Source organism: Peromyscus leucopus, chromosome 8b, assembly GCF_004664715.2.
Source record: "Peromyscus leucopus breed LL Stock chromosome 8b, UCI_PerLeu_2.1, whole genome shotgun sequence".
NCBI classification, from domain to species: domain Eukaryota; kingdom Metazoa; phylum Chordata; class Mammalia; order Rodentia; family Cricetidae; genus Peromyscus; species Peromyscus leucopus.
The window spans coordinates 86293087-86307387 of NC_051086.1; the positions used below are offsets into that span (position 1 = coordinate 86293087).

The 14301-nt window shown below is 40.7% G+C and overlaps 1 protein-coding gene across 5 annotated transcripts in view; it reads right to left on the reverse strand.

Annotated features, from left to right (window-relative positions):
* Positions 1-14301, reverse strand: part of Map3k3 (mitogen-activated protein kinase kinase kinase 3) — an 80339-nt gene that overhangs the window by 11241 nt on the left and 54797 nt on the right. For 3 of the 5 annotated variants that reach the window (XM_028865171.2, XM_028865170.2, XM_028865172.2), the window contains one exon: positions 1998-2131. In XM_028865171.2, coding sequence (XP_028721004.1) covers positions 1998-2131 — 134 coding nt within the window. Of the gene's footprint in view, positions 1-1997; positions 2132-7623; positions 7648-14301 lie in introns of all 5 variants that reach the window. The other 2 variants (XM_037201283.1, XM_037201282.1) reach the window with 1 other exon arrangement.

The following is a 14301-nucleotide window of genomic DNA, read 5'->3' on the forward strand; positions in this document are numbered from 1 at the left end:
TTACATAAGATAATACAGGGCTGGAGAGACAGCTCAGAGGTTAAGAGCACCAACTGTTCTTCCAGAGGGCCTGAGTTCAGTTCCCAGCACCCACATGGTGGCTCACAATCATCTGCAATGAGATCTGGTGCCCTCTTCTGTATACATAATAAGTAAATTAATCTTTAAAAAAAAGATAATACAGTATTTGTAGGTAAACTACACTACACACGCATCTTCTGGTACACTTTACATCATCTTAATTACGTATATGTAATAATATAATGTAAATGCTGTGCAAAGTTGTTAAATTATATTGTTTAGGGAATGACAAAAAAAGGGAAGTCTGTACAAGTCATGTACAATATAGACGGATGGTCAGTATTTTCTGACCAGGAAAGCAATCTGCAGCTGAAGGCAGTTAAGGTTACTGCTCTAAATATGAAATCCCCTAGGAAGTGGGAGCACAGAAAGAAGAGTGTAAAGGGCTTCCTGTAGCCCATATAGTTTTGAATAATGAAAGTTACAGGAATCAGCTTCTTATAAAAACCCATATAGGCTGGTATTAAATTGTGGGGGGGGGGCAGAAGGGGGGCTGGAGAGATGGCTCAGAGGTCTCTTAAGAGCACCGACTACTCTTCCAGAGGTCCAGAGTTCAATTCCCCGCAACCACATGGTGGCTCACAACCATTTGTAATGAGATCTGGTGCCCTCTTCTGGCCTGAAAGCAGACACACAGATAGAATACTGTATACATAAGAAATAAATAAATCTTTTAAAAAAAAATTGTGTGTGTGCATGTGCATGCACATATGAGTGCAGGAGCCCATTGAGTCCAGAAGAGACGCCAGATCCCCTGTAGCTGAAATTATAGGCAGTTATGAGCTACCCAGTCTAGGTGATAGGAACCAAACTTGGGTCTTCTACAAGAGCAGCAAGGACTTTTAACTGCTATGCCATCTTTCCAGCCCACCTCCATTTTTAAGATTTTGTTTATGTGTTCATGTATATATGTGTGTGGGGATAGATGCAAATACCCATGGAGGTCAGAAGACAGTGTCAGACCTCCTACAGCTGGAATTAAAGGCAGTTGTGAGCTGCCTGACATGCTGGTAATCAAATGCAATTCCCTGAGCCATCTTTCTAGCCTTCTGTTGGCTATTTTATCTGTCAGAAATTTTCTCTTTGTAAGTCAAATTCCAGAAACTTGAAGAACTTAGTTCTTTGAGAGAGATTGATAATAAGGAACTGCCATCAGCTTCTAGAATCTGAGAGAATCCTTGAACAATCTCTAGCAAAGAAAAGGAATCCTACCAAACACAAGGAACTAAACTGTGCTAAGAACTCTAATCTCTGAATGGAAATGCAGTTGAAAAGGACCTTGACTGTAGCCCTGTGAGACCATGAGAAAAACAAACAAACAAACAAACAAACAAACAAACAAACAAACCAGTTAAGTCATGTCTGGACTCCCCATCTAAAGACACTTAAAACAATAAAGGTATATGTTTTAAGACAAAATTTGTGACAATTTGTTATGTAACAATAGATAACTAATTCATCTATTAGCAAAACCATGTTATTTTACCAGTCTAATTTACAACCCCCCCCCCCCCCTGTTTCTTCAAGAAATAGCAAAACTAATATATAGCCAATGAAAAACAATCTGTCAGTTCAGGCTTGTCCATAGTTAAAAATGCTGAATGAGAATAGGTCATTGTAAGAAGTCCACAAACAGTACATACAGTGGTGTTCTGCAAAGGGCCTAGTGAGAGGCCACAAAGAGGGATACTGTTAAGTGTTTACCTAACACTAGCGAAGTTAAGAAATTTAGATCTCATCTTTAAAAAGAACTGACCTTTGGTCCCCTCAAAGGAATAACCCATCTTGGGGCAGGATTGGTTTTCAAAAAAACTGTGGTATGGGCATCAAACTCCTTGGGTCTGTAGTGTATCACTGAGAGTCTTCATCACAGTCTTGGTGTGAACAGGTCAGTACATCCTGGCCCCTATACTCACACACTGCTCACTGGTCTCTGGGATGAATTCGCCTTCACTGTTGATGCTCGTATAGGACCCCTGCCGGGCAATGTGCTGCTGTCGCTCAGGTACATAACCAGGTGGAGGAGAACTTCGGCCAGGGTTCTGGGAGCCTAGAGCACAGAAAGAAAACCCTTCAACAATGGAGCCAACGTGTGGCACAAGAGGAGCAGAGCCAGCTAGAAGACTGGGCCCAAGAGATCAGGGATATAACTCAGATGGTCATGGCACCACAGCCAGCATCTTCAGCTTGAGGAATCAAACATCCCTTCCTTATAAAGTAACTTTCAGAGATGGAACAGTACTAGAACATATATAACTAAGAACCTAGACACAAAACATCAATCAGAACTATGTGACATAAGATGGAAGTTAGCCAGCTTAAAAAAAATGTTCTTGGATCCTGAGATAGCTCAGCAAGTGAGGGTGCTTGTCACTAAGCCTGACAACTTGAGTTCATTCCCCAGGATCCACATGACAGAAGGAGAGGACTCCTATACGCTGTCCTCTAACCTCCACACATGCTGTGGCATGCTGGTGCACATGTGTGTACACACACAAAAATAATATAAAAAATTTTAATGTTCTTATATATTATTCATAATGTCACTTCTCTTGATAATGTCACATCTTCCTCTTTCTCTCTTTTGGGCACCAATGCCATTTCCTCCTATCCAAGAACCTAGGAAAATGATCAATTCAATCCTAGATACATATTGGGAAATATACTGCAAGAATACAAGCAGATGCCTGAAACCCTAGACAATACCAAACCTATATATATCTGTGACAAAAGTTTAATGTATAAATTATGTATAAGAGATTAACAATAACTAGCTTGGCATGATGGTGCACTCCTATAATCCCAGGACTCAGGAGATAGGAGCAGGGAAACTGAGCTCCAGACTAGCATAGGCTACATACCAAGACCCTTCAAAAACAACAACAAAAAACCAACAACAAAACCCCACAAGGGCTAGGAATGTAGCTCAGTGGAAGAACACTTGCCTAGCATATGGAAGGCCCTGGGTTTGATCCCCAGCACTACACATTGCAAAAACAAACAACAAAAACTCCGACTAACAATTATAACAAAATACTGCAATAACATTACAAGCATCACTACTCTTTAAAGCCATTAGGTCAAAAATGGGTTACCTGAATGCAAGCACTAATAATGCAATATAATCTGATAATTGGGATAGCCACTAAGTGACAAATGGCCCAGCTACAAATATATCATGGATACATTGGACAAAGGCATGATTCATATTCCAGGTAGAATGGTATAAGATTTTATCTTGATACTTAGAGAGTAAAGAACAATTTAAAACTTATTGTTGGGCCTGTAGAGATGGTTCAGGAGTTAAGAGTCCACATTGCTCTTGCAGAGGATCAGAGCTGGATTCCCAGCATCTATGTTAGGAAGCTCACAATTGCCTGTAACCCCAACACCAAGGGAATATGATGCTTCTGGCCTCAGCTGGCACCAGCACACACATATACATATCCACACACAGATCCACATATATATGCATAATTAAATATAATACATCTTTTTTTTTTTTCAGAGCTGAGGACCAAACTAAGCTAGGCAAGTGCTCTACCACTGAGCTAAATCCCCAACCCCAATATAATACATCTTAAAAAAATAAAATTAAATTAAAAAAAAACAAAAACAAAAAACCCAAGCCAGGTGGTGGTGGCACACGCCTTTAATCCTAGCGCTTGGAAGGCAGAGGCAGGCGGATCTCTGTGAATTCGAGGCCAGCCTAGGCTACACAGTGAGTTCCAGGACAGGCTCCAAAAGAGCTACACAGAGAAACCCTGTCTCAAAAAAAAAAAAAAAAAAAAAAAAAAAAAAAAAAAAAAAACAAAAAAAAAAAACAAAAAAACAACCCACCCAAACAAAACAAATCTAGAAAAACAAACATTAAATTCTGAATAGTTGCTGGTGGTGATTGAAACTGTGAAAAGAACTATAAACAAGAGGTCCTGAGCATTAGTTTATCAGCTTAATCCTCTGGAGCTTTGGGCCCTAACGTTTTGAAGCTGGGGTCCAGGAAAAGCTCACTGGATATAACTGCACGTATGTCCCTGGGGCTCTGTTCCTTCAACCAGTACCTACTCTACCTGTAGAAGATAAGGAGACACTCTGTGCCAATCCCAGCACTCAGGTGGTTGTAGCAATACTAGCCTCAGTGAAGACATTCTGGCTAGTGAAGAGACTGTCTCTCTCACTGCCACTTACTCTCACAATTCTTGACTATTATGAGTAACATTATGTTGCCCTTAATTAGAAGTTTCCTTTTTGTTGGGCATTCACAGTAATGGCATCATTTGATTTTCAACAATTTGGAAAAGACCTTTGGCAAACATTCTTTGAGTAACTATGAGGCACTCTGCAAGGTATTTTTACATTGTTACTTCAGAAAAAAAGCAATCATTAGAAGGTTCAAGAAAATATTAATGGGGCCATTGAGACAGCTCAGCAGGTAAAGATACTTGCCACTAGGCCTCACAACATGAGTTCAATTCTCAGGACCTACATGGTCTAAAGAGAGAACTGACTCTGACAAGTTGTCCTCTGGCCTTCATATGTGCTCCCTTAGCCCTTTTCCTATTGTGGGGGAACATACTTATCCTGTCATAAAGAAAGCCAGAAACATAATAATCCTCACCTCTCTTATACCCTCTACCTCTCCCCTACAACCCAGAAATCCCCAGATACCAGAAATGGCAAAGTATCACGCCTTAACCTACTTCCCAATCTAGTTCAGGACTATTGAACTAGGTTTTCTGGGATAGAACTCTGCAGACAAGATGTCCCATGGAAATGGCTAAGAAAGAGAACAAGTTTAGTAGCTAGAGGTGTGGAGAAGAACTTGATTCATTCTACTCTGGAAGATGGGACCACCCAATGCCAACTTCCCTCTTTCCTGAAAGAAACCAGTTTCAGAAGGAAAAAATCTAGGATACGTACTGTTTTAACTTTGTATATAGCTCACTCCAGGACAGATGGTAGGTACATCGATACTGCAAGGGATGCTGAAAAGTCTGGCTAAGGTACTTTTACCACCCTAAGAGAATATATTGGACATAAACAAATGGGCCTCAACAAAACTTTCCTGTGTAGGAGGAAGTTTCTCTCCCACCTGTCTATTCTCAAATACTACTCAGCAGCCGCTTCTTAAATAATTGACTCTGAGGCTTAATATTACTTATATGCTCAGCCAGTAGCTCAGGCTTATTCCTAACTAGCTCTTACACTCAAATTAACCCATAATGCTTATCTACGTTATATATGGCACCCAAACATTCAGCCAGAATTTCCACATAAAGCCTGAAAAAGCTTAAAAAAGGATTCTAGACACAAAAGAACAGAGTCAAGCACGACTTCTTGGTAGTAGCATTTTCTTGGGTGGGCTCTGTTTGCTGGCAGTACGCAGAGGCCCAGCTTTAAGATGCAGCTTCCTGGTTCATGATGGCAACATGGATGGCTCTTTTAAGAAGCCCCACTGTCGAACACTTAAATGGAGTTTATGAGCATCGATGGCACACTTACTCGGTGGCAGCATGGACCCAAAAACTTCCCAGAGTTGGAGCAGTAAATATGGCTTTCAGAGCTGGCAGTAGACATGTCTCCACCATGAGACTAGCTTCTCAAGGAACCAAGGAATGGGGCAGAGCCAGCCACAAAGCTACCGCTTTGGTCCTAGCCTAGCCTGCTTGTTGGTTGAAAGACTCATGTGGTCAGAAAAAGATAGAGATATGCAGTAAAGACAGATTCAAAAAAACAAAACAAAAACAAAACCTCTAAATGGGTTACAATATGTTTAAAAATATACATAGGCTTGGGAGACAAAAAAGAAAAAGGGTAGACAAAATCCTTAAAAAAGAAATAGAGAAAAAAAGGAAATAGAGTAATAAAAAAATATAATAAGCCACGTAAAAATGGAATATACACAGAGCATCTGGATATTTTATGTTATTTTGTTGTCTTTGAATTTTTTGATCGCAGAGGAAGGAGCAAGAGTTGCTAAGAAACTGATTATAAATGCTGCTACATTATATCAATCTATATTTTAAAAAATAACTTGACTTCAAAATTTAAGTCAAAAGATATGTCCTTTAATCCCAGCACTCGGAGGCAAAGCCAGGCGGATCTCTGTGAGTTCAAGGCCAGCCTGGTTTACACAGAGAGATACAGGACAGGCACCAAAACTACACCAGAAACCCTGTCTCGAAAAACAAAAACAAACAAACAAACAAACAAAAGATATCTTACTTTGAGAAAGAGATTCTACTTTTATTTCTATACAAAATGAGAGGCTCTGGATTCATTCTGGGTTAAGAAAAATCAGATTTGATTGAGAAAGACCCCCTGAAAAATCTCTGATGGGAACAAATGGTCCAGATGATCCAACATTTCTGAGCACCTCTGTTGCAGTTTCCTCTTAGTTCTGCATCCAGAAAGGCTTCAAGGCTGCTGGCTGAGATGATCCAGCCCCACAGACTACTCCAGTCAAGACTTGATCATAATCCTAAATTTTCTCAGGGTCCCCATAAGATTAACAGTGTCCCCAATCAGCAGGAAGTAGCCTAGAAAACTATGCCCACATTTCCAAAAAATGGATTATGGATGTTTGTCTTTGTTTAGGGGGTTTGGTTACAAATTGTTATCAGTCATAGTAAATCTCTTTCTAAAAGAGGAAAGGGGGATATGATACAGAAATGATGGGGAAAAAAGATAGATTATTAAATCTACTTTAATCTAAAAAACAACTATCAATCTTACATATTTTAGAACAGCATGGATTTTAGTTTATTGATACAAATTTTAAGTTAAGTTATACTGTACATGTATTTCTACTCATGTTTAGGGTATTATGTTTATGCAGCTCATTTTAAAATGTAATATGCCGGGCGGTGGTGATGTACACCTTTAATCCCAGTACTCGGGAGGCAGAGGCAGGCGGATCTCTGTGAGTTTGAGGCCAGAGTGAGTTCCAGGAAAGGTGCAAAGCTATACAGAGAAACCCTGTCTTGAAAAACAAAATAAAAATGTAATATATAATTAATAGCAAACTTATAGTCATGTTAGGTATGTTTTCAAGGTCATACAGAGATATATTTCAGATATATAGGCAATCTTCAAACACTTCAAAGATTCACAGAATATAGCATTTAAAATGTTTTAAGAACTTAGACTTTTTATGAGACATGTCTGCTTCTGGCAACACCAATTACTTCAAAGAGGATGATGGGCATGGAAGAAACTCCATAATAAAACACTGATTGGCCAGTAGCTGGGCAGTTAGGTGGGAAAGTCAAACAGAATGCTGGGAAGGAGGACGGAGTCAAAGAGTCGCCAGACAGACACAGAGGAAACAAGATGAGAATGCTGCTTTGAGAAAAGCTACCAAACCACGTGGCTAAACACAGGTAAGAATTATGGGTTAATTTAAGTGTAAGAACTAGTTAGTAATAAGCCTGAGCTACTGGCTGAACATTTATAAGCAACATTAACCCTCAGAGTCAATTATTTAAGGAGTAGCTGCCGGGTATTTGGGAACAGGCAAGTAGGAGAGAAACTTCCACTTACATTTCTGAGCCAGGGAGTCTCCTCCTAAACCAAGAAGAACCAACAAAAGGAAAAAAAAATATTTGAAAAAAAAAAAAAAAAGTACAATAGGTTAGTGCTCAAAAAATGGTGAGGCTTTTGTTGTTTTGTTTTGAGATAGGTTTTCACTATGTAATTCTGGCTAGCCTGAAAGACCAGGGTATCCTTGAACTCACAGAGATCCACCTGTGTCTGCCTTTTGAATGCTAGGATTAAAGGCATATACTACCGTGCCTGGGGAAAAACAGGGGTTTTTGTTTGTTTGTTTGTTTGAGATAGAGTTGTACACCAGGCTAGACTTGAACTCATCCTCCTGCCTCCATCTTCTGAGTGCCAGGATGACAGGAGTCTCACATCTGGTGCTTGAAAGACAGCTTCTAAGGAGTTTAAATTATTTTCAGTATTCTTTAAGAGACTGAGTTCTTCATTCTTCTGAATGAAGTCAGTTGCTCCAACACATGGCTCATTCAGTTGTGCTGAAGAAGTCTGATGAATTTACCGCCAAGAATACTTCCAATTGATTCTAACTGATTCATGGAGGCATTAACCTAAGGACATACTCTCAGATGAGAAGACTGACATAAAGCTATAAAATTGTCCTGAAAATAGGCATAGATTGTCTCAACATCTCACTCACAGAGTGAAAGCTAACAATTCTGAGGTAAGCCAGCTCCTGGGCCATAGTACTGAAATGACCTCAATAGCCTGCAGGAGACAGTCTATCCAGGTATTTAAAGCCCTATAAGAAACTGAAGCTGCTCTGAGTGTAAATTTAGGGATATTTTACTGTGAACTCAGCTAAAATGACCCCTGCCTCTTCTCTCCTATGTGTCTGAACCTAGGAATCAGTTTTTCTCAACTCTCTCACTGGTTCCATAATCCAGAATTTTACATTGAATCTCTTTTCCATGAAACAAGTTAGAACAGTTCTTTTCTAGCATTTTAACCCAAGATGCTCTGAAATAAGATACTATAATTTTATCTAGAAGAAATTTTAAAAATGTCTCTTATAAGGGATTAGTTAGAAGAAAAATTCTTTCTTATTGATGATATCTGACACAGGTCTAAATCATTCCCTCTCCTACTAGTTCACTGAATTCTCCCTTGCTCTTGCAGTTGGGATGAATCTAGCACACTTGAGGCCACTGCTGCAGACACAGGAGGGCCTAGGGGGAAAGAGCAAAGGTTTTCTGGGCTTTTATTTCCAGCCAGAGACTTTCACTTTTTCCAATCCACACTGTGGCCTACAGAAAGCCAGCCTTATCTGATGGGCGACATGCCAGGGGCTATTGTGCACAGGCCCACAGCCTGGAGCAGGAAAAGGAAGTCTCCCCAGACCAATGACTATCAGAGGAAGCAAATGGAAACACCAGGAGGTGGCACAACTGTTCCAGGGTATTTTCAGTTTTGTTTTTATCTTCATTTCAAAAACTGAGAGCCAATGAGGGGCACATCAGCACTTGAGAACAAGTGAGGAAAGGAACTGAACAGGCCATGATGATGCTGACTTAACAAGACTTGCTGGTCACATAATTACTAGCAACGACCAGGAGTGAGCCAGAAGGCACAAAGCTCTGCTATTAAAGCACAACTGATTTGTAGGTCTTAGAGGGCACTGGTGGGAGGGCAAAGGTGGGGGGGTGGTTCCCATGGGACAACCTTTCCTGATACTTCAAGCTGATTGTGCTGTTCTAGCCACATCAAGGGGCCCAGGCCAGCATCACAGAAGAGTCCATCTGCAGCTTCCTCTGAAGGCATTCTAATGGAAAGAGAAGCTCAAGGTTTACGCATGAACTGTTAAAATTCTTCCCACATTATGTTACTCTGCTAGCTTCTTTAACCCAGAGAAGCCGAGCAGAAATAAACTGTCAGCCCAGAGTATGGATGATTCTTTTGCTTGTACTCTAACTTAAGGCTGAAATGCAACCTCTTACTCTTCTTAGAGAACCGGTATCAGGAAGCTGATGCAGTCAGGAAGTTGCCTCCACAGGGAGTTCTAGGGCTTTGGGTCAGTGTTAATGTGCAGGTCACTGTAAGTACAAAGAGATATTTCTAAATCCTTTTCTCTCTTAGGGGACAGATGAGATAGGAGAGTAATCAAATCTTTTTTCTTCTTCAATAGAAAATTGTAAGCAACATTTCCTGACCTGCTTACATGGGGCAAGGCTGTGCAAAAAAACTTCTCAATCTTTTTTTTTTTTTTTTAAATCCCATAGACACTGACAACAACCTATGTTTCAATCTTGAAGTAGCCACCACCACTATATAATCTTATCTAGCATTACAGAAGAATTTACTGTGAGGAGAAAAGAACTTCTGGAATGAAGAAAGGTGACTGTTTTATTTTCTCAATGTGAATCACCACCAACCACCTCTACTATCATAGTTTATATCCCTTCAAACTTGTCCCAGGATTAGAAGTTTACACTATGCATGGTGTTTTGACCTTCTACTACCAGCTACTGCTATACTAAAAGATTTCAGCTTTTCCCCATCATCTGAATTCATCTTGCTCTTGGAGGTATGGGCTTCTCTCCTTTTCACAGCATTATAGTCCTAAACTCCATGAAGGACCCCTACTGAAGCCCACTCATCTATGGTCTTTACTTTCCTCCTCTTTTTCAGCATATTCCTCTCTCTATTACTTGCTGAGATCACTAAAGATATTCTGACCATGTATGTATATTTTCCCCTCTCCCTTATGCCATTAGCTTTCACCAAACACCTGAGGAAGATTGATTGCCTTTACTCATCCTCAGGGCTGCAGTCTGGCCTGCTCACCCTAGGATGAAAGTGGAAACACCAGAAAGATGGTGTAGCTCAGGTAGAGCACTTGGTTAGTATGCTTGGGTTCAACCCCTGTATTGGGGGGAGGGGCAAAAAAGCTGGTGTAACAGAGGCAAAGGCACTTGAGATATACTGGGACAAAGGAATTAGAATGTACTTTCTATAAATACATTAGCTGAGGCTTGGTTATATAGTTTCAAGACAATACCCAGCAGATTATGGAAGAATGGTGCTTGAGTTCAGACTCAAAGTGGTAGATTTTTTTCATTGGCAAAGATTCCACTTTGTCTCTCTGGTGATCTCTCTACAAGGCTATTAATTCTTTGGGGGGTAAATTCATTACCAAGGAATTTTGTTGTTGTTTTTGAGACAGGGTCTCACACTGTAGCTTTTGACTAGAACTAATGACAATCCTACCTCAATGTCCTGAATGCTGGGAATATATAGGCACGAGTCACTATACCCACCTGGGTTTTTTGTTGTTTTTAGCATGAACTAGTTTAACACGTTAACTGGCTTGAAAATGATGGAACCTGAAGTACGTTTCTTATGATGGAAAAATAACAAAGATTAACATAGTAGCTATTTTAAGTATTTCAAGAACTGTCATATAAAATATTAATCTGTATTATCTGAGAGGCTGAAGGCAGCCTTACGAGGATAAATTGGTAAACTGAGGAAAGGTAGACTTTCAACTCAGTGTGAGGAAGAATTTCAAGTAAAGATTTCTACAATTGGACTGAGGTCCCTTGTAATTTCCATCTACACAAATGTGGTGGTGGGAGCTGAATTCCCTTCGTGGTGCAGTTTTTCAACTACTGACAGGTCTGTGACTAAGGAGAAGAGCCAGGCAGGAGGCTGAATTGTTAAAGCTTACTAACTTCAACTTCTCCTTTGACCCCATTTCTACAACTAGGATTTGTCTTAGTCCTTCATGCTTTTCCCATTTCCCTTTCCCTCTAGAAAGGTTTTTTTTTTTTTTTTTTTTTTTTTTTTTTTTGGTTTTTCTTGACAGGGTTTCTCTGTAGCTTTGGAACCTATCCTGGACTAGCTCTGTAGACCAGGCTGGCCTCGAACTCACAGAGATCTACCTGCCTCTGTCTCCCGAGTGCTGGGATTACAGGCTTGCGCCACCACCGCCCAGCTTCCCTCTAGAAAGCTTTACACTGGACCGCTTACAGTAGGCACCCAGATTTGTGGACAAAAACGACAACTGTACCTCTTACTCTCTTGTCCTTTGCAATCTGGCTGAAGAGACTTTCAGCTCTCTTCCTCATACTCTAACTCCTTTTGACTTTTCCAGTCACTTCTTTCCAGTGTCCTTCGGCAGGCTGTTCCCTCTTTCTTCTTCTAATAAGGGTCGGATTCCTAATGCTGTCTATAGTCTCTGCACTCGCACTCTCCTCTGGACCCATGGTTTCAACACCCCCACTCTTTATGTTCCTTCTAGCTCTGACTGTCTCCTCTCTGAGCTACAGACGCGTGTATTTTTGCAGTGCTTCATGGTTATGAGGCATGCACTTACCAACTGAGCTCTACCTCCAGCGTCAAGAGCCATGTATCTAACTGCCCATTTGATATGTCTGTTCCACCATCTCAAACACATTTAAAATTCAACATAGCAAAACATTGGGTCTGTCTCTTTCCAGAACACAAAACCAGATTCTCTTCTTGTAACTGCCTTAATGAAAGATATTTTCTTAGCTCTACAATCCAATAATTTAGCTCTTACCCTCACCACCTGAAAATTCAATCCAAGCCATAGCAACTTTAGCCTTTTGGTATTAGAACTCCTTTAGCATTTTAAAACTGAGGACATTTAAGAGTTTTATGTACGTAGGTTAAATTCCAGGGAAGAAACAATATGCCATCTTTGCCTACCCCTAAAAAGGGTACAGCATACACTCAAAACAACAACAAAAACAGGCTAACTAGAGAAAATTGAGTTTCATTTACTGCTTTACATGACACAAGAGCCTTCAGCATAAAGACTGAAAGATCCAGGGACAACTCCATTTTTATACTTCAATGTGATAAATGTGATTAGGCAAAAAAAGGTATACCTAATGTAATAGATTTGAGGGGCGATTCTTCTTGGCCTCACTATATGGGGTCTTCCCTCATAGACAGAGGGTAGCACCCATTCTAGGATGAGGGTCTTCAGAACTATTCTCAAACAAAGTAGGTCAGAGAATGTCTTTATAGGTAGCTCTTATACAAAAGTTGAGATTAGGTTAGAACAGTATTTCTAGGTTTTAAGACTAGTTTTAAGAGAGAGGGTTCTCAACTTCCCATGACCCATAGAAGAAAAGAGAATTTTATTCTATGGCATGCATTGGGGCAGAGAGTGGAGCAGGACACAGGACAAAAGAAAGTCTGAAACACACTGATCCTGAGACACTTCCAAAGTCCTTCAATTCAAAGTATTTAGTAGTCATAGAACCACACTGGGTATATTGTTTCCTGAACGTCAAATTAATGGTAACAATATTAGAAATTAAAGCTCATATATTTCCTTTTTAAAATTTTATTTTATATGTATGAGTATTTTCTGCATTGATGTCTGTATGCATGTATCACATGCATGCCTGGCGTCTGTGGATATGAATGGTTGTGAGTCATAACGCAGGCCCTCTGCTAGGGCAATAAGTTCTCTTAACCACTGACCCATCACTCTAGGTCCCCCTACTCTTGTTCTAAAAATTCTTTTGTTTTTGAGGTTCTTTTTTTTTTTAATGTATATGAATGTTTGCTTGAATGTACATCTGTGCTTGTAGTGCCCATAGAGACCAGAAAAGGGCAGATCCCCCTGGGACTAGAGTTATATGTAGTTGTGAGCCACCATGTGGGTGCTGGGAATTGAACCAAGGTTCTCTGAAGAGCAGCCAGAACTCTTAACTGCAGAACCATCTCTGCAGCCAAGCTCAGGTTTTCCAGAGATGACAATGGAGATGAAGTTCAGTTGGCAGAGTAATTGCCTAACATGCATAAAGCCCTGGGTTCTAATCCCAGCTCCAAATAAACCAGGCATGGTGGTGCATGCCTGTAATCCCAGCACTAGGGAGGTGAAGGTAGAAGGATCGAAAGTTCAAGATCATCCTTAGCTAGATAATGGGTTTGAGGCTAGCCCAGGACACATGAGACTGTCTGTTCGTCTGTCTGTCCGTCTGTCTGTCTACAAGTTTGAGGCTAGCCCGGGACACATGAGACTGTGTGTCTGTCTGTCTGTCCGTCCGTCTGTCTGCTCTCTCTCTCTCTCTCTCTCTCTCTCTCTCTCTCTCTCTCTCTCACACACACACACACACACACACACACACACACACACACACCACTACCTCACATGCATAACCCCTGGAAGACAACTGTATGCTTGTGATGAGTTTCACATTTTAGGGTGATTATAAAAATAGTCTTGCCCTCATAGAAGCCATAAAAGAATCTTAAGAACAGTCCTGGCTCCCCATAGTGAAAACCACTGAAATGCCATGTTCTATCAGTGTTATCTCTAGATGTCTCAGAGCCACCTGTTCCCTTTTTTCTACCACTGCTCCCAGACTAATCCAAGTATCTGTCTTCTTTTACCTAGACCACCACACTGGAATATAGGATTCCCTAGATCCAGTCTTGCCTTTCCAGTCTGTACTTCACACAGAGCCAGAATAGTCTTTGACAATGCCAATCTGAATACATCATCCTACCTTTCATCATTACTTAAAAACCTAATGATGCCAGGCGGTGGTGGCACATGCCTTTAATCCCAGCACTTGGGAGGCAGAGGCAGGCGGATCTCTGTGAGTTTGAGGCCAGCCTGGGTTACAAAGCGAGATCTAGGAAAGGCGCAAAGCTACACAGAGAAACCCTGTCTCGAAAAAC